Source organism: Pan paniscus, chromosome 18, assembly GCF_029289425.2.
Source record: "Pan paniscus chromosome 18, NHGRI_mPanPan1-v2.0_pri, whole genome shotgun sequence".
In the NCBI taxonomy this organism is placed as follows: Eukaryota; Metazoa; Chordata; class Mammalia; order Primates; family Hominidae; genus Pan; species Pan paniscus.
In genome coordinates, this window is record NC_073267.2 from 17,148,972 (window position 1) to 17,175,944 (window position 26,973).

Below are 26,973 nucleotides of genomic sequence, written 5' to 3' on the forward strand. Positions count from 1 at the left end.
GAGAATGGCTTGAGCCCAGGAGCTGGAGGTTGCAGTGAGCTGAGATTGCACCACTGCACTCCAGCCTGGGCGACTGAGTGGAGCGGAACTCTGTCTCAAAAAAAAAAAAAAAGAGGTTTTTTTTAGATCATCAGCTGTTGTTAGTGTTAGTGTATGTTATGTGTGGCTCAAGACAACTTTGCTTCTTTTAATATAGGCAGGGAAGTCAAAAGATTGGATATCCCTGCTTTATACCAAGAAAGACAACACCCCACATTTGCAATGCCTAAAAACACTACCAGCCATCTGAAAAACATGAGACTTCTCTAACTTCTGTTCTTTTTTGTAGCAGTGGAATCCCACGGTGATATCTGAGGGATGTGGTTACCTTTTGGAGGAGGTTGACGGTTTCTAAGGATGATTCTTTCTGAGTGAAATATTGTCAGTGTCATTGACCTTTTCATTATTTCAACTATTATTATTCCAGGTTATCAATACTCTGGCTGACCTTCGTCATCGTGGGACTGACTTTGGTGGAAGTCTTTGGTTACTTATCATTACTGTGTTTCTGAGAAGTTATAAATTTGCCATCTCCCTCCGCACAAGTTACCTTTCTGTGAGTATACTAACTTTCTGTAGAGGTATACTTGTAATCACAAATAAGAATAAGTTACATGAAACAATTCACGTTTCTGGACTTCATTATGAATATGTGGTTTTACCCCAAAAATCAGGGAAATGATTTATTAGCATAAGAATTATGAAAATATCTGCCATTTACATTATGAAAATTAAATAGGTCGGTGTTTAATAGAATGTCAACAGAGCTTTTGGTCAAAAATAAGTTTTTTTAACCTTTGTGCTATTTGTCACAAATGGAGTATGAGGTTTCGTCACTTAAATAGGAAAGTCTTTCTAAACTCTTCTGCTTTATAGTTCTATCGTATGGGTGGAAGGAAAGCTTCCAATCTCCTCTCTGAAGATTCACTGCAGAAATGAGCTGACAACAGACAGCTTAACAGGAAAAGAAAAACATAGAACAGGCATAAACATGGGAACCAGCTGAAAAATGAGACTGCTAGAAGGGCTGGATGGTTGATGCTTAAAGAGCACCCTCTTCTGAGGGGAGAGGGAGATAGATGGAGATGTAGGCCATTTAGAGGGGCAGCAAATGATTTTTAGGGGAAATGAAAGAGCCCAAGGAACAAACAGTTGGCCTGAGACAAAGTTCCTCTGAGGTCATAGGGACGAGGTGACAAACTGCCGGAAGGTGAAGGGCAGAACTGCACTGCGTCTCATGATGCAGAGAAAGCCCCAGAGAATCTCTTAGAACTGCCCTCCAAGAGAATCAATGAAAAGTGTGTCTGGGCAGGGTAATTTTGAATGACATCATTCAAAGTGCATGTTCCCACTTGCAACTGGAGAGAGATCAGTATGTCAAAAGTCTGTACTTGGTAAGAATTTGGCTGCTAAGTTGTGCCATAATTTGTCTTTTGAGCCTTTTTTCCTTTGGGGAAGTTGAGCTCTACATTTTGTCTTGCCATTCATGACAGTAAAAATGTGGTCGTCTGGGGGCTGAACCTCCTTCTGAACAATGATCCAAGATAAAAGTACTAATACCACAATGCTTTTTTATATTCAAGGGAAGAGGAAGTATGTTTCAGTTTTACCGCCTAGATAATTACACGTCATTTGGCACTGCCTTTCAAGATATGTAGAAAACAGAAAATATATGAGTTATGAAGATATCTAGGCACATTTAACATTCTCTGTGCCACTTAGTCCTGAACAGAGAATTTTCGGTATAAATTGGAGGAAGCTTTTTTTTTTTTTTTTTTTTTCTTTTCTCACCCCCAAGACGTGTCTCCCTCTGTTGCCCAGGCTGGAGTATAATGGTGTGAGCTCGGCTCACTGCAACCTCCACCTCCTGGCTTCAAGTGATTCCCCTGCCTCAGCCTCTCAAGTAGCTGGGATTACAGGTGCCCACCACCATGCCCAGCTAATTTTTGTATTTTTAGTAGAGTCGGGGTTTTACCATGTTGGCCAGGCTAGTCTCAAAACCCGACCTCAAATGATCCACCCGCCTCAGCCTCCCAAAGTGCTGGGATTACAAGCGTGAGCCACCACGTGAGCCAGGGGAAGTTTTTAAATTTACCACTTTTTAACAATTCCATTTAGGAAAGTTCAGTTGAGCTGTTGGACTTGGACAACTTTGCACCTCTCATCTTTGTCCTTGTCATCTAGTCATCTGTACCATTACCTCCTAAGCAGGGACATCATGGGTGCCATGAAGCATTCATGCGTGATGGCATTTCTTTGCTTCTCATTTCTTCATGTGTTTGACATTTCTCCTAGCTCCAAAGTGGACCAGCTACCTTTCCTATGAAATCTAGCAGTAGCTGTGGGATAGATGTGGTTGCGCTTTTCATCTTTTTAGATTACCTGTTGCTTCTCTCGAAATCGTAGTACATGATTTTTTTTGATCCTATGTGCAGAAATCAGGAAAAAACAAATTCTACAAAGAATTTGAAAGATATTATTTCAGGCCAGGTGTGGTGGCTCATGCCTGTAATCCCAGCACTTTGGGAGGCTGAGGCAGGTGGATCACTTGAGGTCAGGAGTTCAAGACCAGATGGGCCAACATAGTGAAATCCCATCCCTACTAAAAAGACAAAAATTAGCCAGGCATGGTAGCAGGCACCTGTAATCCCAGCTACTTGGGAGGCCGAGGCACAAGAATCGCTTGAATCTGGGAGGTGGAGGTTGCCGTGAGCCACGGTAGCGCCACTGCACTTCAGCATGGTTGAGTGACACTCCGTCTCAAGAAAAAAGTCATTTCAATGACTACCTCAGGAGATTCATAGGTATCTGACCCACATCTGAGATGGGATTTGCATTGCATTTTAGCTATGATGAGAACAAATATTTAATATCTTCGAAGATTAAAAGCATACTGTGATAATATGGAAATCTTGGTGGGAATTCAGTCATTAGTGAGAATGTTTTGCGTTAAGTTCAAACCAGCCTCAACGAAGCTGATGTGAGGGAAGGGAAAGTGAACTCTGAGTAGAGCAGGGACAGAAGAAAGATGCTCCAGTGCAGATCAGGAAGGAGCAGGGGGTGAAATGTTACAAATTCTAGAACTCAGAGAGCTGAAGGTAATTACTTCCTTTTCAGGTTGTGAAACATGTTAACCTGTGGTAAAATACTTACAAGATGATAATTACCATCTAACCGTGTTGAAGTGTGCAGTTCAGTTGTGTGAAGTATATTCATGTCATTTTTTTTTTTTTTTTTTTTTTGAGACGGAGTCTCACTCTGTCACCAGGCTGGAGTGCAGTGGTGGGATCTTGGCTCACTGCAACCTCTGCCTCCTGGGTTCAAGCAGTTCTCCTGCCTCAGCCTCCCGAGTAGCTGGGACTACAGGCGTGCGCCACCATGCTCAGCTAATTTTTGTATTTTTAGTAGAGACAGGGTTTCACCATGTTGGTCAGGCTGGTCTTGAACTCCTAACCTCGTGATCCGCCTGCCTCAGCCTCCCAAAGTGCTGGGATTACAGGCGTGAGCCACCATGCCCAGCGAAATCTAGGGCTGGAACATGGCTGCAGCATATAAATAGAATTGAATTCCATCGTTTTGTTAACCCTGTTTTTTGTTTGTTTGTAGTTGTTGCTGTTTTTGAGACAGAGTCTCGCTCTGTCGCCTAGGCTGGAGTGCAGTGGTGCAATCTCGGCTCACGGCAGACTCTGCCTCCCGGGTTCAAACTATTCTCCTGCCTCAGCCTCCCAAGTAGGTGGGACTACAGGCGCCTACCACCACACCCGGCTAATTTTTGTATTTTATTAGAGACAGGGTTTCACCATATTGGCCAGGCTGGTCTGGAACTCCTGACCTTGTGATCCGCCCACCTCGGCCTCCCAAAGTGCTGGGATTACAGGCGTGAGCCACCACACCCAGCCCCTGTTTTGTTTTTGTTTTGCTTGTTTCTTAGGGTTGTTTTTCTATTTATGGTAAAGGCATTGGCTTTCCATTTGTAGCATCAATCGAATATTTCCTGTTAACAATAACCTTATGTCATAGTAAATGGTAAAGGGATTTAAAGCAGTGGTTTTCAGCTGCCACAGGCCTGAGTGAGTTTGGGCACACTCTGTGTGATCGGGCAGAAGGCCTGTGGGAAGTTTAGCCGAGGACAGGGCCAGGAAAGGTGATGGACAGTGGGGGTCTGTCCTGGTCACCAGGCCCCTGGGTCCTGCCCACCTGCTTGGAGCTCCCCACCCATCACACATGATGCTGCCAAGCCCTCTGGGTATTGTGGGCAAATACCTTAGGAGAGAAGCTGATGAACTTTGTTTCTTGAAATGCACAGATTCCTTGGACATCCCTGAGAGATCAATCATGAAAGTCAACTTGGTTTTCTCCCCCTCATTTGGGTTCAGAATTTAAAGTCCACACACACAGGCAGTAAGATGATATAGATAAGGACATCATCACTCGGTTTCGGATGTTAAAATGTCTAGGTGGGTTAGGGGTGATTTGAGATCACACAACCTTGTGGCACAAAGAGGAATTCCCAGGCCAGAGGGAGACATTTTATTGCCATGTTATGATCTTATCATTGAGTTGAAAGGCAATCTTGTTTCATTTTGGATTCTTTCTTATGTTTATGTCTTATAAGGGCACTTTGAATTTCCAAGCAAATAATAATTTTGAATTAGCTTTTAATCATTGACTTCTAGCACACTTATATGATCAGAAACATGCTGTGTGATTGGATTGCTCTCAAACATATTGAGATTTGCTGGAACAAAATAAGTCAGGTTAATTTTTGTAAATGTACCACGCATGCTTAAAATGAATGTATGTACATTTGTTCCTGAGATACAGGTTGATGGGCGGATGGCTACATGGATGTGATGGAGATGGTTTACTATCGGGACCTTCCGCATCCTGCTGATGTTTTGTTGCTTAAGATATGAATGGCTGAGCGGAGGCTGTAAAACCTGGCACTCTGCTTGGGTATGAGGTTCTTCCTGCCATCCTGCCATCATTTGTTTTTTATGTTTTGTCGCCAAAAGTGACCTTGAGGAACCCTGGGAGCTCAGGAAGGAAGGAGCGCCCAGAAGCAGGGACAGGGAGCTGGTTGGGGAGGACCAGAAATCAGGTTTGTGAAGGTTCCAGAGAGGACCTGGCCTTGGGAGGAGCGTGGGGGACTGAGATGGGGGAGGGGTCATTGGAATGATGCGGGCGCTACTTGGAATGTCCATTGTGAGGCACCACCGGGGTCATCAGGGATTGGTGGAGAGGGAGTATGAAGCCCCAGGGTTGCTAAGGGAGGGCCCAGACCGAAGAAGGTTTGGTGGAAAGCAGAACCTTAGTCTCCCTCTAATTGCTCCTAAGCCTCACGCTCCCTTGCCCCGCGTGTCCTGTTGCTTCCCTGATCTTCTCCGTGACCTGTAGCTAAGCCTTCCACCAGCGCTTGAGTACTTAATTTGAACCAGATCCTTTCCCAGACCCTTTCTTCTTCTCCTCCTCCTCCTCCACCTCCTCCAGGTGCCCAACAGCCCCCTTCTCCTCCTTTCCCTTCCCTTACTTCCCCCCTTCCCCTCCCCTTCCCCTTCCCCTCCCCTTCCCCTCCCCCTCCCCTCCCCCTCCCCAACTCAGATCCGGCCCGTCCCCGTCCCCTTCCCTCCCCCCTGCCCTAAGCCACCTCCACCTCTGTCCTGGCCGCCTCAGGGCGCCTGAAAGGACCAGGACATGCGGGTGCGGTGGCTGCTCTTTTGGCTCCTCTTTTGGCTCCTGCTGGCATTTATCAGCCATCAGTCCACCTGTGTGAGTGGACGGGTGCTGTGGCTGCTCTTTCGGCTCCTCTTTTGGCTCCTGCTGGGATTTATCAGCCATCAGTCCACCTGTGTGAGTAGACGCTGGACCCGCGGGGTTTATTCCTTTTTACTGGGCTGTGTCACGCGGCATGAAATGACACAGCTCAGGCCTGTAATCCCAGCACTTTAGGGGGCCGAGGTGGGCAGATCACTTGAGTCCAGGAGTTGAAGACTAGCCAGGGCATCATAGCAAAACCCCATCTCTACAAAAAATTCCAAAAAAGATTAGTCGGGCCTGGTGGTGCGTACCTGTTATCCCAGTTACTGGAGAGGCTGAGGTGGGAGGATCGCTTGGGCCCAGGAGCTGGCCGTTGCAGTGAGCCGAGATGGCCCCGCTGCACTCTTGTCTCTAACAAACAAAACGGACCAAAACAAAGTGAATTGTCATTTGATTTGTGTCATCTGGTTTGATGACTTTTTTTTTTTTTTTTTTTTTTTAAGACAGAGCTGGAGTGCAGTGGCAAGATCTCGGCTCACTGCAACCTCCGCTTCCGAGGTTCAAGCAATTGTCCTGCCTCAGCCTCCTGAGTAGCTCTGATTACAACGCCTGGCTAATTTCTGTATTTGTAGTACAGACGGGGTTTCACCATGTTCGCCAGGATAGTCTCCATCTCTTGACCTCGTGATCCGCCTGCCTCGGCCTCCCAGTGCTGGGATTACAGGCGTGAGCCACCGCGCCTGGCCAAACTATATAACCTTAAGTGTAAGTTTACTAACTTTGGAAAGTACATACACCAGCATAAACCAACCCCCTTTCAAGATCTACATTATTTTATTTATTTATTTATTTTTTTGAGACAGTTTCTCCCTTGTTGCCGAGGCTGGAGTGCAAAGGGGCAATATCAGCTCACCGCAACCTCTGCTTCCCAGATTCGAGCGATTCTCCTGCCTCAGCCTCCCGAGTGGCTGGGATTACAGACATGTGCCACCACTCCCAGCTAATTTTGTATTTTTAGTAGAGATAGGGTTTCTCCATGTTGGTCAGGCTGGTTTTGAACTCCCGACCTCAGGTGATCCGCCCGCCTCGGCCTCCCAAAGCATTGGGATTACAGGCATGAACCACCGTGCCCAGCCAAGATCTACACTATTATGTCACCCCAGAAAGTGAACTCTCACTCTTCCCAGCCAGTCTCTTTCTTATCCTAGGTTAGCTTGCTTATTCTGGAATTTCGTGTATACAGATGCATGCCATGCCATAGGTACTCTTTTGTGTCTGCTTTATTCTGCTCAACACCATGTTTCTGAAATCATGACCATTGTTGTATGGTTCTCTAAGTCCATCATTTCCATTTCAGACTCAGCATATGCTGAGTTCAACCTGTTGAAGGGCTATCTCTGTTTAATTCACCATCTTGAAAGAAACATTTAAAATTGAGATGTTTTCAAGAATATATAGTTAAATCCTGAGGAATCGATGTAGAAATGTTATCGTCTTCACTCACATAAGAGTCTAATGGAATTAATGTCAACAATCTTAGAGAAATCCCACACTATTCATGCCATTTTCATCATCTCCACCTTGGTAATTTTTTTTTTTTGAGACAGAGTCTCGCTCTGTCACCCAGGCTGAAGTGCAGTGGTGCGATCTCGGCTCACTGCAACCTCTGCCTCCCGGGTTCAAGTGATTCTTCTGCCTCAGCCTCCCAAGTAGCTGGAACTATAGGCGGGTGCCACCATGCCCTGCTAATTTTTTGTATTTTTAGTAGAGATTGGTTTCACCGTGTTAGCTAGGATGGTCTCAATCTCCTGATCTCGCGGTCCACCCACCTCGGCTTCCCAAAGTGCTGGGATTGCAGGCGTGAGCCACCACGCCCGGCCCACCTTGTTAATTTTTAAGCACTAAAATTCGATACTTATTTGTGAATGAAGTAATCTCTTCATTGTATTTTTTTTTCTTTACTTATGCTGAGCTATAAATGACAAAGATTCATATAATCCAAGAGAGAAGTATTATTTAGAGGGATTCTTTTACCATGTGATATATAATAAATGCATCCAACGTTATACATCAATTTAAAAAACAAGTAAATAACTAAAGAAAAGATTACTACTGGCCAGGTGCAGTGGCTCACACTTGTATTCCCAGCACTTTGGGAGGCCGAGGCAGGTGGATCATGAGGTCAGGAGTTGGAGACCAGCCTGGCCAAGATGGTGAAACCCTGTTTCTACTAAAAATACAAAAATTAGCCGAGCGTGGTGGCAGGCGCCTGTAATCCCAGTTACTCAGTAGCTGAGGCAGGAGAATCGCTTGAACCCGGGAGGCGGAGGTTGCAGTGAGCTGAGATCATGCCACTGCAATCTAGCCTGGGTGACAGAGCAAGACTTTGTCTCAAAACAAAAAGAAAAGGAAAGATAAGATAATTACTTTATACTTAGCTTGTCTTAGCCATGAGTGACGGGCTGCATGTGGCCCAGGACAGTTTTGAATGCAGTTCAACACAAATTTGTAAACTTTCTTAAAACATTAGGAGATTTTGGCCAGGTACAGTGGCTCATGCCTGTAATCCCAGCACTTTGGGAGGCTGAGGCGGGCAGATTACCTGAGGTCAGGAGTTCGAGACCACCCTGGCCAACATGGCAAAACCCCATCTCCACAAAAAATAAAAAAATTTGCTGAGTGCACTGTCAGGCACCTGTACTCCCAGCTACTCAGGAGGCTGAGGCAGGAGAATCACTTGAACCTGAGAGGCAGAGGTTGCAGTGAGCCGAGAGCACACCACTGCACTCCAGCCTGGGTGACAGAGTGAGACCCCATCTCAAAAAGAAACAACAAACAAAAACAAAAACAAAAACAATGGCCGGGCACGGTGGCTCACACCTGTAATCCCAGCACTTTGGGAGGCCGAGGCAGGCAGATCGCCTGTCGGGAGTTCAAGGCCAGACTGGCCAACATGGTGAAACCTCATCTCTACTAAAAATACAAAAATTAGTCGGGCATGGTGGCAGAGACCTGTAATCTCAGCTGCTCGGGAGGCTGAGGGAGGAGAATGGCTTGAGCCCAGGAGCTGGAGGTTGCAGTGAGCTGAGATTGCACCACTGCACTCCAGCCTGGGCGACTGAGTGGAGCGGAACTCTGTCTCAAAAAAAAAAAAAAAGAGGTTTTTTTTAGATCATCAGCTGTTGTTAGTGTTAGTGTATGTTATGTGTGGCTCAAGACAACTTTGCTTCTTTTAATATAGGCAGGGAAGTCAAAAGATTGGATATCCCTGCTTTATACCAAGAAAGACAACACCCCACATTTGCAATGCCTAAAAACACTACCAGCCATCTGAAAAACATGAGACTTCTCTAACTTCTGTTCTTTTTTGTAGCAGTGGAATCCCACGGTGATATCTGAGGGATGTGGTTACCTTTTGGAGGAGGTTGACGGTTTCTAAGGATGATTCTTTCTGAGTGAAATATTGTCAGTGTCATTGACCTTTTCATTATTTCAACTATTATTATTCCAGGTTATCAATACTCTGGCTGACCTTCGTCATCGTGGGACTGACTTTGGTGGAAGTCTTTGGTTACTTATCATTACTGTGTTTCTGAGAAGTTATAAATTTGCCATCTCCCTCCGCACAAGTTACCTTTCTGTGAGTATACTAACTTTCTGTAGAGGTATACTTGTAATCACAAATAAGAATAAGTTACATGAAACAATTCACGTTTCTGGACTTCATTATGAATATGTGGTTTTACCCCAAAAATCAGGGAAATGATTTATTAGCATAAGAATTATGAAAATATCTGCCATTTACATTATGAAAATTAAATAGGTCGGTGTTTAATAGAATGTCAACAGAGCTTTTGGTCAAAAATAAGTTTTTTTAACCTTTGTGCTATTTGTCACAAATGGAGTATGAGGTTTCGTCACTTAAATAGGAAAGTCTTTCTAAACTCTTCTGCTTTATAGTTCTATCGTATGGGTGGAAGGAAAGCTTCCAATCTCCTCTCTGAAGATTCACTGCAGAAATGAGCTGACAACAGACAGCTTAACAGGAAAAGAAAAACATAGAACAGGCATAAACATGGGAACCAGCTGAAAAATGAGACTGCTAGAAGGGCTGGATGGTTGATGCTTAAAGAGCACCCTCTTCTGAGGGGAGAGGGAGATAGATGGAGATGTAGGCCATTTAGAGGGGCAGCAAATGATTTTTAGGGGAAATGAAAGAGCCCAAGGAACAAACAGTTGGCCTGAGACAAAGTTCCTCTGAGGTCATAGGGACGAGGTGACAAACTGCCGGAAGGTGAAGGGCAGAACTGCACTGCGTCTCATGATGCAGAGAAAGCCCCAGAGAATCTCTTAGAACTGCCCTCCAAGAGAATCAATGAAAAGTGTGTCTGGGCAGGGTAATTTTGAATGACATCATTCAAAGTGCATGTTCCCACTTGCAACTGGAGAGAGATCAGTATGTCAAAAGTCTGTACTTGGTAAGAATTTGGCTGCTAAGTTGTGCCATAATTTGTCTTTTGAGCCTTTTTTCCTTTGGGGAAGTTGAGCTCTACATTTTGTCTTGCCATTCATGACAGTAAAAATGTGGTCGTCTGGGGGCTGAACCTCCTTCTGAACAATGATCCAAGATAAAAGTACTAATACCACAATGCTTTTTTATATTCAAGGGAAGAGGAAGTATGTTTCAGTTTTACCGCCTAGATAATTACACGTCATTTGGCACTGCCTTTCAAGATATGTAGAAAACAGAAAATATATGAGTTATGAAGATATCTAGGCACATTTAACATTCTCTGTGCCACTTAGTCCTGAACAGAGAATTTTCGGTATAAATTGGAGGAAGCTTTTTTTTTTTTTTTTTTTTTCTTTTCTCACCCCCAAGACGTGTCTCCCTCTGTTGCCCAGGCTGGAGTATAATGGTGTGAGCTCGGCTCACTGCAACCTCCACCTCCTGGCTTCAAGTGATTCCCCTGCCTCAGCCTCTCAAGTAGCTGGGATTACAGGTGCCCACCACCATGCCCAGCTAATTTTTGTATTTTTAGTAGAGTCGGGGTTTTACCATGTTGGCCAGGCTAGTCTCAAAACCCGACCTCAAATGATCCACCCGCCTCAGCCTCCCAAAGTGCTGGGATTACAAGCGTGAGCCACCACGTGAGCCAGGGGAAGTTTTTAAATTTACCACTTTTTAACAATTCCATTTAGGAAAGTTCAGTTGAGCTGTTGGACTTGGACAACTTTGCACCTCTCATCTTTGTCCTTGTCATCTAGTCATCTGTACCATTACCTCCTAAGCAGGGACATCATGGGTGCCATGAAGCATTCATGCGTGATGGCATTTCTTTGCTTCTCATTTCTTCGTGTGTTTGACATTTCTCCTAGCTCCAAACTGGGCCAGCTGCCTTTCCTATGAAATCTAGCAGTAGCTGTGGGATAGACGTGGTTGCTCTTTTCATCTTTTTAGATTACCCATTGCTTCTCTCGAAATCCTAGTACATGATTTTTTTTTGATCCTATGTGCAGAAATCAGGAAAAAACAAATTCTACAAAGAATTTGAAAGATATTATTTCAGGCCAGGTGTGGTGGCTCATGCCTGTAATCCCAGCACTTTGGGAGGCTGAGGCAGGTGGATCACTTGAGGTCAGGAGTTCAAGACCAGATGGGCCAACATAGTGAAATCCCATCCCTACTAAAAAGACAAAAATTAGCCAGGCATGGTAGCAGGCACCTGTAATCCCAGCTACTTGGGAGGCCGAGGCACAAGAATCGCTTGAATCTGGGAGGTGGAGGTTGCCGTGAGCCACGGTAGCGCCACTGCACTTCAGCATGGTTGAGTGACACTCCGTCTCAAGAAAAAAGTCATTTCAATGACTACCTCAGGAGATTCATAGGTATCTGACCCACATCTGAGATGGGATTTGCATTGCATTTTAGCTATGATGAGAACAAATATTTAATATCTTCGAAGATTAAAAGCATACTGTGATAATATGGAAATCTTGGTGGGAATTCAGTCATTAGTGAGAATGTTTTGCGTTAAGTTCAAACCAGCCTCAACGAAGCTGATGTGAGGGAAGGGAAAGTGAACTCTGAGTAGAGCAGGGACAGAAGAAAGATGCTCCAGTGCAGATCAGGAAGGAGCAGGGGGTGAAATGTTACAAATTCTAGAACTCAGAGAGCTGAAGGTAATTACTTCCTTTTCAGGTTGTGAAACATGTTAACCTGTGGTAAAATACTTACAAGATGATAATTACCATCTAACCGTGTTGAAGTGTGCAGTTCAGTTGTGTGAAGTATATTCATGTCATTTTTTTTTTTTTTTTTTTTTTTGAGACGGAGTCTCACTCTGTCACCAGGCTGGAGTGCAGTGGTGGGATCTTGGCTCACTGCAACCTCTGCCTCCTGGGTTCAAGCAGTTCTCCTGCCTCAGCCTCCCGAGTAGCTGGGACTACAGGCGTGCGCCACCATGCTCAGCTAATTTTTGTATTTTTAGTAGAGACAAGGTTTCACCATGTTGGTCAGGCTGGTCTTGAACTCCTAACCTCGTGATCTGCCTGCCTCAGCCTCCCAAAGTGCTGGGATTACAGGCGTGAGCCACCATGCCCAGCGAAATCTAGGGCTGGAACATGGCTGCAGCATATAAATAGAATTGAATTCCATCGTTTTGTTAACCCTGTTTTTTGTTTGTTTGTAGTTGTTGCTGTTTTTGAGACAGAGTCTCGCTCTGTCGCCTAGGCTGGAGTGCAGTGGTGCAATCTCGGCTCACGGCAGACTCTGCCTCCCGGGTTCAAACTATTCTCCTGCCTCAGCCTCCCAAGTAGGTGGGACTACAGGCGCCTACCACCACACCCGGCTAATTTTTGTATTTTATTAGAGACAGGGTTTCACCATATTGGCCAGGCTGGTCTGGAACTCCTGACCTTGTGATCCGCCCACCTCGGCCTCCCAAAGTGCTGGGATTACAGGCGTGAGCCACCACACCCAGCCCCTGTTTTGTTTTTGTTTTGCTTGTTTCTTAGGGTTGTTTTTCTATTTATGGTAAAGGCATTGGCTTTCCATTTGTAGCATCAATCGAATATTTCCTGTTAACAATAACCTTATGTCATAGTAAATGGTAAAGGGATTTAAAGCAGTGGTTTTCAGCTGCCAGAGGCCTGAGTGAGTTTGGGCACACTCTGTGTGATCGGGCAGAAGGCCTGTGGGAAGTTTAGCCGAGGACAGGGCCAGGAAAGGTGATGGACAGTGGGGGTCTGTCCTGGTCACCAGGCCCCTGGGTCCTGCCCACCTGCTTGGAGCTCCCCACCCATCACACATGATGCTGCCAAGCCCTCTGGGTATTGTGGGCAAATACCTTAGGAGAGAAGCTGATGAACTTTGTTTCTTGAAATGCACAGATTCCTTGGACATCCCTGAGAGATCAATCATGAAAGTCAACTTGGTTTTCTCCCCCTCATTTGGGTTCAGAATTTAAAGTCCACACACACAGGCAGTAAGATGATATAGATAAGGACATCATCACTCGGTTTCGGATGTTAAAATGTCTAGGTGGGTTAGGGGTGATTTGAGATCACACAACCTTGTGGCACAAAGAGGAATTCCCAGGCCAGAGGGAGACATTTTATTGCCATGTTATGATCTTATCATTGAGTTGAAAGGCAATCTTGTTTCATTTTGGATTCTTTCTTATGTTTATGTCTTATAAGGGCACTTTGAATTTCCAAGCAAATAATAATTTTGAATTAGCTTTTAATCATTGACTTCTAGCACAGTTATATGATCAGAAACATGCTGTGTGATTGGATTGCTCTCAAACATATTGAGATTTGCTGGAACAAAATAAGTCAGGTTAATTTTTGTAAATGTACCACGCATGCTTAAAATGAATGTATGTACATTTGTTCCTGAGATACAGGTTGATGGGCGGATGGCTACATGGATGTGATGGAGATGGTTTACTATCGGGACCTTCCGCATCCTGCTGATGTTTTGTTGCTTAAGATATGAATGGCTGAGCGGAGGCTGTAAAACCTGGCACTCTGCTTGGGTATGAGGTTCTTCCTGCCATCCTGCCATCATTTGTTTTTTATGTTTTGTCGCCAAAAGTGACCTTGAGGAACCCTGGGAGCTCAGGAAGGAAGGAGCGCCCAGAAGCAGGGACAGGGAGCTGGTTGGGGAGGACCAGAAATCAGGTTTGTGAAGGTTCCAGAGAGGACCTGGCCTTGGGAGGAGCGTGGGGGACTGAGATGGGGGAGGGGTCATTGGAATGATGCGGGCGCTACTTGGAATGTCCATTGTGAGGCACCACCGGGGTCATCAGGGATTGGTGGAGAGGGAGTATGAAGCCCCAGGGTTGCTAAGGGAGGGCCCAGACCGAAGAAGGTTTGGTGGAAAGCAGAACCTTAGTCTCCCTCTAATTGCTCCTAAGCCTCACGCTCCCTTGCCCCGCGTGTCCTGTTGCTTCCCTGATCTTCTCCGTGACCTGTAGCTAAGCCTTCCACCAGCGCTTGAGTACTTAATTTGAACCAGATCCTTTCCCAGACCCTTTCTTCTTCTCCTCCTCCTCCTCCACCTCCTCCAGGTGCCCAACAGCCCCCTTCTCCTCCTTTCCCTTCCCTTACTTCCCCCCTTCCCCTCCCCTTCCCCTTCCCCTCCCCTTCCCCTCCCCCTCCCCTCCCCCTCCCCAACTCAGATCCGCCCCGGTCCCCGTCCCCTTCCCTCCCCCCTGCCCTAAGCCACCTCCACCTCTGTCCTGGCCGCCTCAGGGCGCCTGAAAGGACCAGGACATGCGGGTGCGGTGGCTGCTCTTTTGGCTCCTCTTTTGGCTCCTGCTGGCATTTATCAGCCATCAGTCCACCTGTGTGAGTGGACGGGTGCTGTGGCTGCTCTTTCGGCTCCTCTTTTGGCTCCTGCTGGGATTTATCAGCCATCAGTCCACCTGTGTGAGTAGACGCTGGACCCGCGGGGTTTATTCCTTTTTACTGGGCTGTGTCACGCGGCATGAAATGACACAGCTCAGGCCTGTAATCCCAGCACTTTAGGGGGCCGAGGTGGGCAGATCACTTGAGTCCAGGAGTTGAAGACTAGCCAGGGCATCATAGCAAAACCCCATCTCTACAAAAAATTCCAAAAAAGATTAGTCGGGCCTGGTGGTGCGTACCTGTTATCCCAGTTACTGGAGAGGCTGAGGTGGGAGGATCGCTTGGGCCCAGGAGCTGGCCGTTGCAGTGAGCCGAGATGGCCCCGCTGCACTCTTGTCTCTAACAAACAAAACGGACCAAAACAAAGTGAATTGTCATTTGATTTGTGTCATCTGGTTTGATGACTTTTTTTTTTTTTTTTTTTTTTAAGACAGAGCTGGAGTGCAGTGGCAAGATCTCGGCTCACTGCAACCTCCGCTTCCGAGGTTCAAGCAATTGTCCTGCCTCAGCCTCCTGAGTAGCTCTGATTACAACGCCTGGCTAATTTCTGTATTTGTAGTACAGACGGGGTTTCACCATGTTCGCCAGGATAGTCTCCATCTCTTGACCTCGTGATCCGCCTGCCTCGGCCTCCCAGTGCTGGGATTACAGGCGTGAGCCACCGCGCCTGGCCAAACTATATAACCTTAAGTGTAAGTTTACCAACTTTGGAAAGTACATACACCAGCATAAACCAACCCCCTTTCAAGATCTACATTATTTTATTTATTTATTTATTTTTTTGAGACAGTTTCTCCCTTGTTGCCGAGGCTGGAGTGCAAAGGGGCAATATCAGCTCACCGCAACCTCTGCTTCCCAGATTCGAGCGATTCTCCTGCCTCAGCCTCCCGAGTGGCTGGGATTACAGACATGTGCCACCACTCCCAGCTAATTTTGTATTTTTAGTAGAGATAGGGTTTCTCCATGTTGGTCAGGCTGGTTTTGAACTCCCGACCTCAGGTGATCCGCCCGCCTCGGCCTCCCAAAGCATTGGGATTACAGGCATGAACCACCGTGCCCAGCCAAGATCTACAGTATTATGTCACCCCAGAAAGTGAACTCTCACTCTTCCCAGCCAGTCTCTTTCTTATCCTAGGTTAGCTTGCTTATTCTGGAATTTCGTGTATACAGATGCATGCCATGCCATAGGTACTCTTTTGTGTCTGCTTTATTCTGCTCAACACCATGTTTCTGAAATCATGACCATTGTTGTATGGTTTTCTAACTCCATCATTTCCATTTCAGACTCAGCATATGCTGAGTTCAACCTGTTGAAGGGCTATCTCTGTTTAATTCACCATCTTGAAAGAAACATTTAAAATTGAGATGTTTTCAAGAATATATAGTTAAATCCTGAGGAATCGATGTAGAAATGTTATCGTCTTCACTCACATAAGAGTCTAATGGAATTAATGTCAACAATCTTAGAGAAATCCCACACTATTCATGCCATTTTCATCATCTCCACCTTGGTAATTTTTTTTTTTTTTTTTTTTTTTTTTTTTTGAGACAGAGTCTCGCTCTGTCACCCAGGCTGAAGTGCAGTGGTGCGATCTCGGCTCACTGCAACCTCTGCCTCCCGGGTTCAAGTGATTCTTCTGCCTCAGCCTCCCAAGTAGCTGGAACTATAGGCGGGTGCCACCATGCCCTGCTAATTTTTTGTATTTTTAGTAGAGATTGGTTTCACCGTGTTAGCTAGGATGGTCTCAATCTCCTGATCTCGCGGTCCACCCACCTCGGCTTCCCAAAGTGCTGGGATTGCAGGCGTGAGCCAGCACGCCCGGCCCACCTTGTTAATTTTTAAGCACTAAAATTCGATACTTATTTGTGAATGAAGTAATCTCTTCATTGTATTTTTTTTCTTTACTTATGCTGAGCTATAAATGACAAAGATTCATATAATCCAAGAGAGAAGTATTATTTAGAGGGATTCTTTTACCATGTGATATATAATAAATGCATCCAACGTTATACATCAATTTAAAAAACAAATAAATAACTAAAGAAAAGATTACTACTGGCCAGGTGCAGTGGCTCACACTTGTATTCCCAGCACTTTGGGAGGCTGAGGCAGGTGGATCATGAGGTCAGGAGTTGGAGACCAGCCTGGCCAAGATGGTGAAACCCTGTTTCTACTAAAAATACAAAAATTAGCCGAGCGTGGTGGCAGGCGCCTGTAATCCCAGTTACTCAGTAGCTGAGGCAGGAGAATCGCTTGAACCCGGGAGGCGGAGGTTGCAGTGAGCTGAGATCATGCCACTGCAATCTAGCCTGGGTGACAGAGCAAGACTTTGTCTCAAAACAAAAAGAAAAGGAAAGATAAGATAATTACTTTATACTTAGCTTGTCTTAGCCATGAGTGACGGGCTGCATGTGGCCCAGGACAGTTTTGAATGCAGTTCAACACAAATTTGTAAACTTTCTTAAAACATTAGGAGATTTTGGCCAGGTACAGTGGCTCATGCCTGTAATCCCAGCACTTTGGGAGGCTGAGGCGGGCAGATTACCTGAGGTCAGGAGTTCGAGACCACCCTGGCCAACATGGCAAAACCCCATCTCCACAAAAAATAAAAAAATTTGCTGAGTGCACTGTCAGGCACCTGTACTCCCAGCTACTCAGGAGGCTGAGGCAGGAGAATCACTTGAACCTGAGAGGCAGAGGTTGCAGTGAGCCGAGAGCACACCACTGCACTCCAGCCTGGGTGACAGAGTGAGACCCCATCTCAAAAAGAAACAACAAACAAAAACAAAAACAAAAACAATGGCCGGGCACGGTGGCTCACACCTGTAATCCCAGCACTTTGGGAGGCCGAGGCAGGCAGATCGCCTGTCGGGAGTTCAAGGCCAGACTGGCCAACATGGTGAAACCTCATCTCTACTAAAAATACAAAAATTAGTCGGGCATGGTGGCAGAGACCTGTAATCTCAGCTGCTCGGGAGGCTGAGGGAGGAGAATGGCTTGAGCCCAGGAGCTGGAGGTTGCAGTGAGCTGAGATTGCACCACTGCACTCCAGCCTGGGCGACTGAGTGGAGCGGAACTCTGTCTCAAAAAAAAAAAAAAAGAGGTTTTTTTTAGATCATCAGCTGTTGTTAGTGTTAGTGTATGTTATGTGTGGCTCAAGACAACTTTGCTTCTTTTAATATAGGCAGGGAAGTCAAAAGATTGGATATCCCTGCTTTATACCAAGAAAGACAACACCCCACATTTGCAATGCCTAAAAACACTACCAGCCATCTGAAAAACATGAGACTTCTCTAACTTCTGTTCTTTTTTGTAGCAGTGGAATCCCACGGTGATATCTGAGGGATGTGGTTACCTTTTGGAGGAGGTTGACGGTTTCTAAGGATGATTCTTTCTGAGTGAAATATTGTCAGTGTCATTGACCTTTTCATTATTTCAACTATTATTATTCCAGGTTATCAATACTCTGGCTGACCTTCGTCATCGTGGGACTGACTTTGGTGGAAGTCTTTGGTTACTTATCATTACTGTGTTTCTGAGAAGTTATAAATTTGCCATCTCCCTCCGCACAAGTTACCTTTCTGTGAGTATACTAACTTTCTGTAGAGGTATACTTGTAATCACAAATAAGAATAAGTTACATGAAACAATTCACGTTTCTGGACTTCATTATGAATATGTGGTTTTACCCCAAAAATCAGGGAAATGATTTATTAGCATAAGAATTATGAAAATATCTGCCATTTACATTATGAAAATTAAATAGGTCGGTGTTTAATAGAATGTCAACAGAGCTTTTGGTCAAAAATAAGTTTTTTTAACCTTTGTGCTATTTGTCACAAATGGAGTATGAGGTTTCGTCACTTAAATAGGAAAGTCTTTCTAAACTCTTCTGCTTTATAGTTCTATCGTATGGGTGGAAGGAAAGCTTCCAATCTCCTCTCTGAAGATTCACTGCAGAAATGAGCTGACAACAGACAGCTTAACAGGAAAAGAAAAACATAGAACAGGCATAAACATGGGAACCAGCTGAAAAATGAGACTGCTAGAAGGGCTGGATGGTTGATGCTTAAAGAGCACCCTCTTCTGAGGGGAGAGGGAGATAGATGGAGATGTAGGCCATTTAGAGGGGCAGCAAATGATTTTTAGGGGAAATGAAAGAGCCCAAGGAACAAACAGTTGGCCTGAGACAAAGTTCCTCTGAGGTCATAGGGACGAGGTGACAAACTGCCGGAAGGTGAAGGGCAGAACTGCACTGCGTCTCATGATGCAGAGAAAGCCCCAGAGAATCTCTTAGAACTGCCCTCCAAGAGAATCAATGAAAAGTGTGTCTGGGCAGGGTAATTTTGAATGACATCATTCAAAGTGCATGTTCCCACTTGCAACTGGAGAGAGATCAGTATGTCAAAAGTCTGTACTTGGTAAGAATTTGGCTGCTAAGTTGTGCCATAATTTGTCTTTTGAGCCTTTTTTCCTTTGGGGAAGTTGAGCTCTACATTTTGTCTTGCCATTCATGACAGTAAAAATGTGGTCGTCTGGGGGCTGAACCTCCTTCTGAACAATGATCCAAGATAAAAGTACTAATACCACAATGCTTTTTTATATTCAAGGGAAGAGGAAGTATGTTTCAGTTTTACCGCCTAGATAATTACACGTCATTTGGCACTGCCTTTCAAGATATGTAGAAAACAGAAAATATATGAGTTATGAAGATATCTAGGCACATTTAACATTCTCTGTGCCACTTAGTCCTGAACAGAGAATTTTCGGTATAAATTGGAGGAAGCTTTTTTTTTTTTTTTTTTTTTTCTTTTCTCACCCCCAAGACGTGTCTCCCTCTGTTGCCCAGGCTGGAGTATAATGGTGTGAGCTCGGCTCACTGCAACCTCCACCTCCTGGCTTCAAGTGATTCCCCTGCCTCAGCCTCTCAAGTAGCTGGGATTACAGGTGCCCACCACCATGCCCAGCTAATTTTTGTATTTTTAGTAGAGTCGGGGTTTTACCATGTTGGCCAGGCTAGTCTCAAAACCCGACCTCAAATGATCCACCCGCCTCAGCCTCCCAAAGTGCTGGGATTACAAGCGTGAGCCACCACGTGAGCCAGGGGAAGTTTTTAAATTTACCACTTTTTAACAATTCCATTTAGGAAAGTTCAGTTGAGCTGTTGGACTTGGACAACTTTGCACCTCTCATCTTTGTCCTTGTCATCTAGTCATCTGTACCATTACCTCCTAAGCAGGGACATCATGGGTGCCATGAAGCATTCATGCGTGATGGCATTTCTTTGCTTCTCATTTCTTCATGTGTTTGACATTTCTCCTAGCTCCAAAGTGGACCAGCTACCTTTCCTATGAAATCTAGCAGTAGCTGTGGGATAGATGTGGTTGCGCTTTTCATCTTTTTAGATTACCTGTTGCTTCTCTCGAAATCGTAGTACATGATTTTTTTTGATCCTATGTGCAGAAATCAGGAAAAAACAAATTCTACAAAGAATTTGAAAGATATTATTTCAGGCCAGGTGTGGTGGCTCATGCCTGTAATCCCAGCACTTTGGGAGGCTGAGGCAGGTGGATCACTTGAGGTCAGGAGTTCAAGACCAGATGGGCCAACATAGTGAAATCCCATCCCTACTAAAAAGACAAAAATTAGCCAGGCATGGTAGCAGGCACCTGTAATCCCAGCTACTTGGGAGGCCGAGGCACAAGAATCGCTTGAATCTGGGAGGTGGAGGTTGCCGTGAGCCACGGTAGCGCCACTGCACTTCAGCATGGTTGAGTGACACTCCGTCTCAAGAAAAAAGTCATTTCAATGACTACCTCAGGAGATTCATAGGTATCTGACCCACATCTGAGATGGGATTTGCATTGCATTTTAGCTATGATGAGAACAAATATTTAATATCTTCGAAGATTAAAAGCATACTGTGATAATATGGAAATCTTGGTGGGAATTCAGTCATTAGTGAGAATGTTTTGCGTTAAGTTCAAACCAGCCTCAACGAAGCTGATGTGAGGGAAGGGAAAGTGAACTCTGAGTAGAGCAGGGACAGAAGAAAGATGCTCCAGTGCAGATCAGGAAGGAGCAGGGGGTGAAATGTTACAAATTCTAGAACTCAGAGAGCTGAAGGTAATTACTTCCTTTTCAGGTTGTGAAACATGTTAACCTGTGGTAAAATACTTACAAGATGATAATTACCATCTAACCGTGTTGAAGTGTGCAGTTCAGTTGTGTGAAGTATATTCATGTCATTTTTTTTTTTTTTTTTTTTTGAGACGGAGTCTCACTCTGTCACCAGGCTGGAGTGCAGTGGTGGGATCTTGGCTCACTGCAACCTCTGCACTGGGTTCAAGCAGTTCTCCTGCCTCAGCCTCCCGAGTAGCTGGGACTACAGGCGTGCGCCACCATGCTCAGCTAATTTTTGTATTTTTAGTAGAGACAGGGTTTCACCATGTTGGTCAGGCTGGTCTTGAACTCCTAACCTCGTGATCCGCCTGCCTCAGCCTCCCAAAGTGCTGGGATTACAGGCGTGAGCCACCATGCCCAGCGAAATCTAGGGCTGGAACATGGCTGCAGCATATAAATAGAATTGAATTCCATCGTTTTGTTAACCCTGTTTTTTGTTTGTTTGTAGTTGTTGCTGTTTTTGAGACAGAGTCTCGCTCTGTCGCCTAGGCTGGAGTGCAGTGGTGCAATCTCGGCTCACGGCAGACTCTGCCTCCCGGGTTCAAACTATTCTCCTGCCTCAGCCTCCCAAGTAGGTGGGACTACAGGCGCCTACCACCACACCCGGCTAATTTTTGTATTTTATTAGAGACAGGGTTTCACCATATTGGCCAGGCTGGTCTGGAACTCCTGACCTTGTGATCCGCCCACCTCGGCCTCCCAAAGTGCTGGGATTACAGGCGTGAGCCACCACACCCAGCCCCTGTTTTGTTTTTGTTTTGCTTGTTTCTTAGGGTTGTTTTTCTATTTATGGTAAAGGCATTGGCTTTCCATTTGTAGCATCAATCGAATATTTCCTGTTAACAATAACCTTATGTCATAGTAAATGGTAAAGGGATTTAAAGCAGTGGTTTTCAGCTGCCAGAGGCCTGAGTGAGTTTGGGCACACTCTGTGTGATCGGGCAGAAGGCCTGTGGGAAGTTTAGCCGAGGACAGGGCCAGGAAAGGTGATGGACAGTGGGGGTCTGTCCTGGTCACCAGGCCCCTGGGTCCTGCCCACCTGCTTGGAGCTCCCCACCCATCACACATGATGCTGCCAAGCCCTCTGGGTATTGTGGGCAAATACCTTAGGAGAGAAGCTGATGAACTTTGTTTCTTGAAATGCACAGATTCCTTGGACATCCCTGAGAGATCAATCATGAAAGTCAACTTGGTTTTCTCCCCCTCATTTGGGTTCAGAATTTAAAGTCCACACACACAGGCAGTAAGATGATATAGATAAGGACATCATCACTCGGTTTCGGATGTTAAAATGTCTAGGTGGGTTAGGGGTGATTTGAGATCACACAACCTTGTGGCACAAAGAGGAATTCCCAGGCCAGAGGGAGACATTTTATTGCCATGTTATGATCTTATCATTGAGTTGAAAGGCAATCTTGTTTCATTTTGGATTCTTTCTTATGTTTATGTCTTATAAGGGCACTTTGAATTTCCAAGCAAATAATAATTTTGAATTAGCTTTTAATCATTGACTTCTAGCACAGTTATATGATCAGAAACATGCTGTGTGATTGGATTGCTCTCAAACATATTGAGATTTGCTGGAACAAAATAAGTCAGGTTAATTTTTGTAAATGTACCACGCATGTTTAAAATGAATGTATGTACATTTGTTCCTGAGATACAGGTTGATGGGCGGATGGCTACATGGATGTGATGGAGATGGTTTACTATCGGGACCTTCCGCATCCTGCTGATGTTTTGTTGCTTAAGATATGAATGGCTGAGCGGAGGCTGTAAAACCTGGCACTCTGCTTGGGTATGAGGTTCTTCCTGCCATCCTGCCATCATTTGTTTTTTATGTTTTGTCACCAAAAGTGACCTTGAGGAACCCTGGGAGCTCAGGAAGGAAGGAGCGCCCAGAAGCAGGGACAGGGAGCTGGTTGGGGAGGACCAGAAATCAGGTTTGTGAAGGTTCCAGAGAGGACCTGGCCTTGGGAGGAGCGTGGGGGACTGAGATGGGGGAGGGGTCATTGGAATGATGCGGGCGCTACTTGGAATGTCCATTGTGAGGCACCACCGGGGTCATCAGGGATTGGTGGAGAGGGAGTATGAAGCCCCAGGGTTGCTAAGGGAGGGCCCAGACCGAAGAAGGTTTGGTGGAAAGCAGAACCTTAGTCTCCCTCTAATTGCTCCTAAGCCTCACGCTCCCTTGCCCCGCGTGTCCTGTTGCTTCCCTGATCTTCTCCGTGACCTGTAGCTAAGCCTTCCACCAGCGCTTGAGTACTTAATTTGAACCAGATCCTTTCCCAGACCCTTTCTTCTTCTCCTCCTCCTCCTCCACCTCCTCCAGGTGCCCAACAGCCCCCTTCTCCTCCTTTCCCTTCCCTTACTTCCCCCCTTCCCCTCCCCTTCCCCTTCCCCTCCCCTTCCCCTCCCCCTCCCCTCCCCCTCCCCAACTCAGATCCGGCCCGTCCCCGTCCCCTTCCCTCCCCCCTGCCCTAAGCCACCTCCACCTCTGTCCTGGCCGCCTCAGGGCGCCTGAAAGGACCAGGACATGCGGGTGCGGTGGCTGCTCTTTTGGCTCCTCTTTTGGCTCCTGCTGGCATTTATCAGCCATCAGTCCACCTGTGTGAGTGGACGGGTGCTGTGGCTGCTCTTTCGGCTCCTCTTTTGGCTCCTGCTGGGATTTATCAGCCATCAGTCCACCTGTGTGAGTAGACGCTGGACCCGCGGGGTTTATTCCTTTTTACTGGGCTGTGTCACGCGGCATGAAATGACACAGCTCAGGCCTGTAATCCCAGCACTTTAGGGGGCCGAGGTGGGCAGATCACTTGAGTCCAGGAGTTGAAGACTAGCCAGGGCATCATAGCAAAACCCCATCTCTACAAAAAATTCCAAAAAAGATTAGTCGGGCCTGGTGGTGCGTACCTGTTATCCCAGTTACTGGAGAGGCTGAGGTGGGAGGATCGCTTGGGCCCAGGAGCTGGCCGTTGCAGTGAGCCGAGATGGCCCCGCTGCACTCTTGTCTCTAACAAACAAAACGGACCAAAACAAAGTGAATTGTCATTTGATTTGTGTCATCTGGTTTGATGACTTTTTTTTTTTTTTTTTTTTTTTTAAGACAGAGCTGGAGTGCAGTGGCAAGATCTCGGCTCACTGCAACCTCCGCTTCCGAGGTTCAAGCAATTGTCCTGCCTCAGCCTCCTGAGTAGCTCTGATTACAACGCCTGGCTAATTTCTGTATTTGTAGTACAGACGGGGTTTCACCATGTTCGCCAGGATAGTCTCCATCTCTTGACCTCGTGATCCGCCTGCCTCGGCCTCCCAGTGCTGGGATTACAGGCGTGAGCCACCGCGCCTGGCCAAACTATATAACCTTAAGTGTAAGTTTACTAACTTTGGAAAGTACATACACCAGCATAAACCAACCCCCTTTCAAGATCTACATTATTTTATTTATTTATTTATTTTTTTGAGACAGTTTCTCCCTTGTTGCCGAGGCTGGAGTGCAAAGGGGCAATATCAGCTCACTGCAACCTCTGCTTCCCAGATTCGAGCGATTCTCCTGCCTCAGCCTCCCGAGTGGCTGGGATTACAGACATGTGCCACCACTCCCAGCTAATTTTGTATTTTTAGTAGAGATAGGGTTTCTCCATGTTGGTCAGGCTGGTTTTGAACTCCCGACCTCAGGTGATCCGCCCGCCTCGGCCTCCCAAAGCATTGGGATTACAGGCATGAACCACCGTGCCCAGCCAAGATCTACACTATTATGTCACCCCAGAAAGTGAACTCTCACTCTTCCCAGCCAGTCTCTTTCTTATCCTAGGTTAGCTTGCTTATTCTGGAATTTCGTGTATACAGATGCATGCCATGCCATAGGTACTCTTTTGTGTCTGCTTTATTCTGCTCAACACCATGTTTCTGAAATCATGACCATTGTTGTATGGTTCTCTAAGTCCATCATTTCCATTTCAGACTCAGCATATGCTGAGTTCAACCTGTTGAAGGGCTATCTCTGTTTAATTCACCATCTTGAAAGAAACATTTAAAATTGAGATGTTTTCAAGAATATATAGTTAAATCCTGAGGAATCGATGTAGAAATGTTATCGTCTTCACTCACATAAGAGTCTAATGGAATTAATGTCAACAATCTTAGAGAAATCCCACACTATTCATGCCATTTTCATCATCTCCACCTTGGTAATTTTTTTTTTTTGAGACAGAGTCTCGCTCTGTCACCCAGGCTGAAGTGCAGTGGTGCGATCTCGGCTCACTGCAACCTCTGCCTCCCGGGTTCAAGTGATTCTTCTGCCTCAGCCTCCCAAGTAGCTGGAACTATAGGCGGGTGCCACCATGCCCTGCTAATTTTTTGTATTTTTAGTAGAGATTGGTTTCACCGTGTTAGCTAGGATGGTCTCAATCTCCTGATCTCGCGGTCCACCCACCTCGGCTTCCCAAAGTGCTGGGATTGCAGGCGTGAGCCACCACGCCCGGCCCACCTTGTTAATTTTTAAGCACTAAAATTCGATACTTATTTGTGAATGAAGTAATCTCTTCATTGTATTTTTTTTTCTTTACTTATGCTGAGCTATAAATGACAAAGATTCATATAATCCAAGAGAGAAGTATTATTTAGAGGGATTCTTTTACCATGTGATATATAATAAATGCATCCAACGTTATACATCAATTTAAAAAACAAGTAAATAACTAAAGAAAAGATTACTACTGGCCAGGTGCAGTGGCTCACACTTGTATTCCCAGCACTTTGGGAGGCCGAGGCAGGTGGATCATGAGGTCAGGAGTTGGAGACCAGCCTGGCCAAGATGGTGAAACCCTGTTTCTACTAAAAATACAAAAATTAGCCGAGCGTGGTGGCAGGCGCCTGTAATCCCAGTTACTCAGTAGCTGAGGCAGGAGAATCGCTTGAACCCGGGAGGCGGAGGTTGCAGTGAGCTGAGATCATGCCACTGCAATCTAGCCTGGGTGACAGAGCAAGACTTTGTCTCAAAACAAAAAGAAAAGGAAAGATAAGATAATTACTTTATACTTAGCTTGTCTTAGCCATGAGTGACGGGCTGCATGTGGCCCAGGACAGTTTTGAATGCAGTTCAACACAAATTTGTAAACTTTCTTAAAACATTAGGAGATTTTGGCCAGGTACAGTGGCTCATGCCTGTAATCCCAGCACTTTGGGAGGCTGAGGCGGGCAGATTACCTGAGGTCAGGAGTTCGAGACCACCCTGGCCAACATGGCAAAACCCCATCTCCACAAAAAATAAAAAAATTTGCTGAGTGCACTGTCAGGCACCTGTACTCCCAGCTACTCAGGAGGCTGAGGCAGGAGAATCACTTGAACCTGAGAGGCAGAGGTTGCAGTGAGCCGAGAGCACACCACTGCACTCCAGCCTGGGTGACAGAGTGAGACCCCATCTCAAAAAGAAACAACAAACAAAAACAAAAACAAAAACAATGGCCGGGCACGGTGGCTCACACCTGTAATCCCAGCACTTTGGGAGGCCGAGGCAGGCAGATCGCCTGTCGGGAGTTCAAGGCCAGACTGGCCAACATGGTGAAACCTCATCTCTACTAAAAATACAAAAATTAGTCGGGCATGGTGGCAGAGACCTGTAATCTCAGCTGCTCGGGAGGCTGAGGGAGGAGAATGGCTTGAGCCCAGGAGCTGGAGGTTGCAGTGAGCTGAGATTGCACCACTGCACTCCAGCCTGGGCGACTGAGTGGAGCGGAACTCTGTCTCAAAAAAAAAAAAAAAGAGGTTTTTTTTAGATCATCAGCTGTTGTTAGTGTTAGTGTATGTTATGTGTGGCTCAAGACAACTTTGCTTCTTTTAATATAGGCAGGGAAGTCAAAAGATTGGATATCCCTGCTTTATACCAAGAAAGACAACACCCCACATTTGCAATGCCTAAAAACACTACCAGCCATCTGAAAAACATGAGACTTCTCTAACTTCTGTTCTTTTTTGTAGCAGTGGAATCCCACGGTGATATCTGAGGGATGTGGTTACCTTTTGGAGGAGGTTGACGGTTTCTAAGGATGATTCTTTCTGAGTGAAATATTGTCAGTGTCATT

General features: G+C 45.8%; 1 protein-coding gene across 1 annotated transcript in view; it reads left to right on the forward strand.

Moving 5' to 3' along the window:
• The window catches only part of LOC129394155 (uncharacterized), a gene marked incomplete at its 5' end in the record, with an annotated part of 129,201 nt that extends 102,393 nt beyond the window's left edge, over nucleotides 1–26,808 (forward strand). The window contains 4 exons of the mRNA XM_063598411.1: nucleotides 467–595; nucleotides 9,308–9,436; nucleotides 18,168–18,296; nucleotides 22,754–26,808. Coding sequence (XP_063454481.1) covers nucleotides 467–595; nucleotides 9,308–9,436; nucleotides 18,168–18,296; nucleotides 22,754–22,756 — 390 coding nt within the window. The remainder of the gene's footprint in view (nucleotides 1–466; nucleotides 596–9,307; nucleotides 9,437–18,167; nucleotides 18,297–22,753) is intronic.
• Between the last annotated feature and the right edge of the window lie 165 nt (nucleotides 26,809–26,973).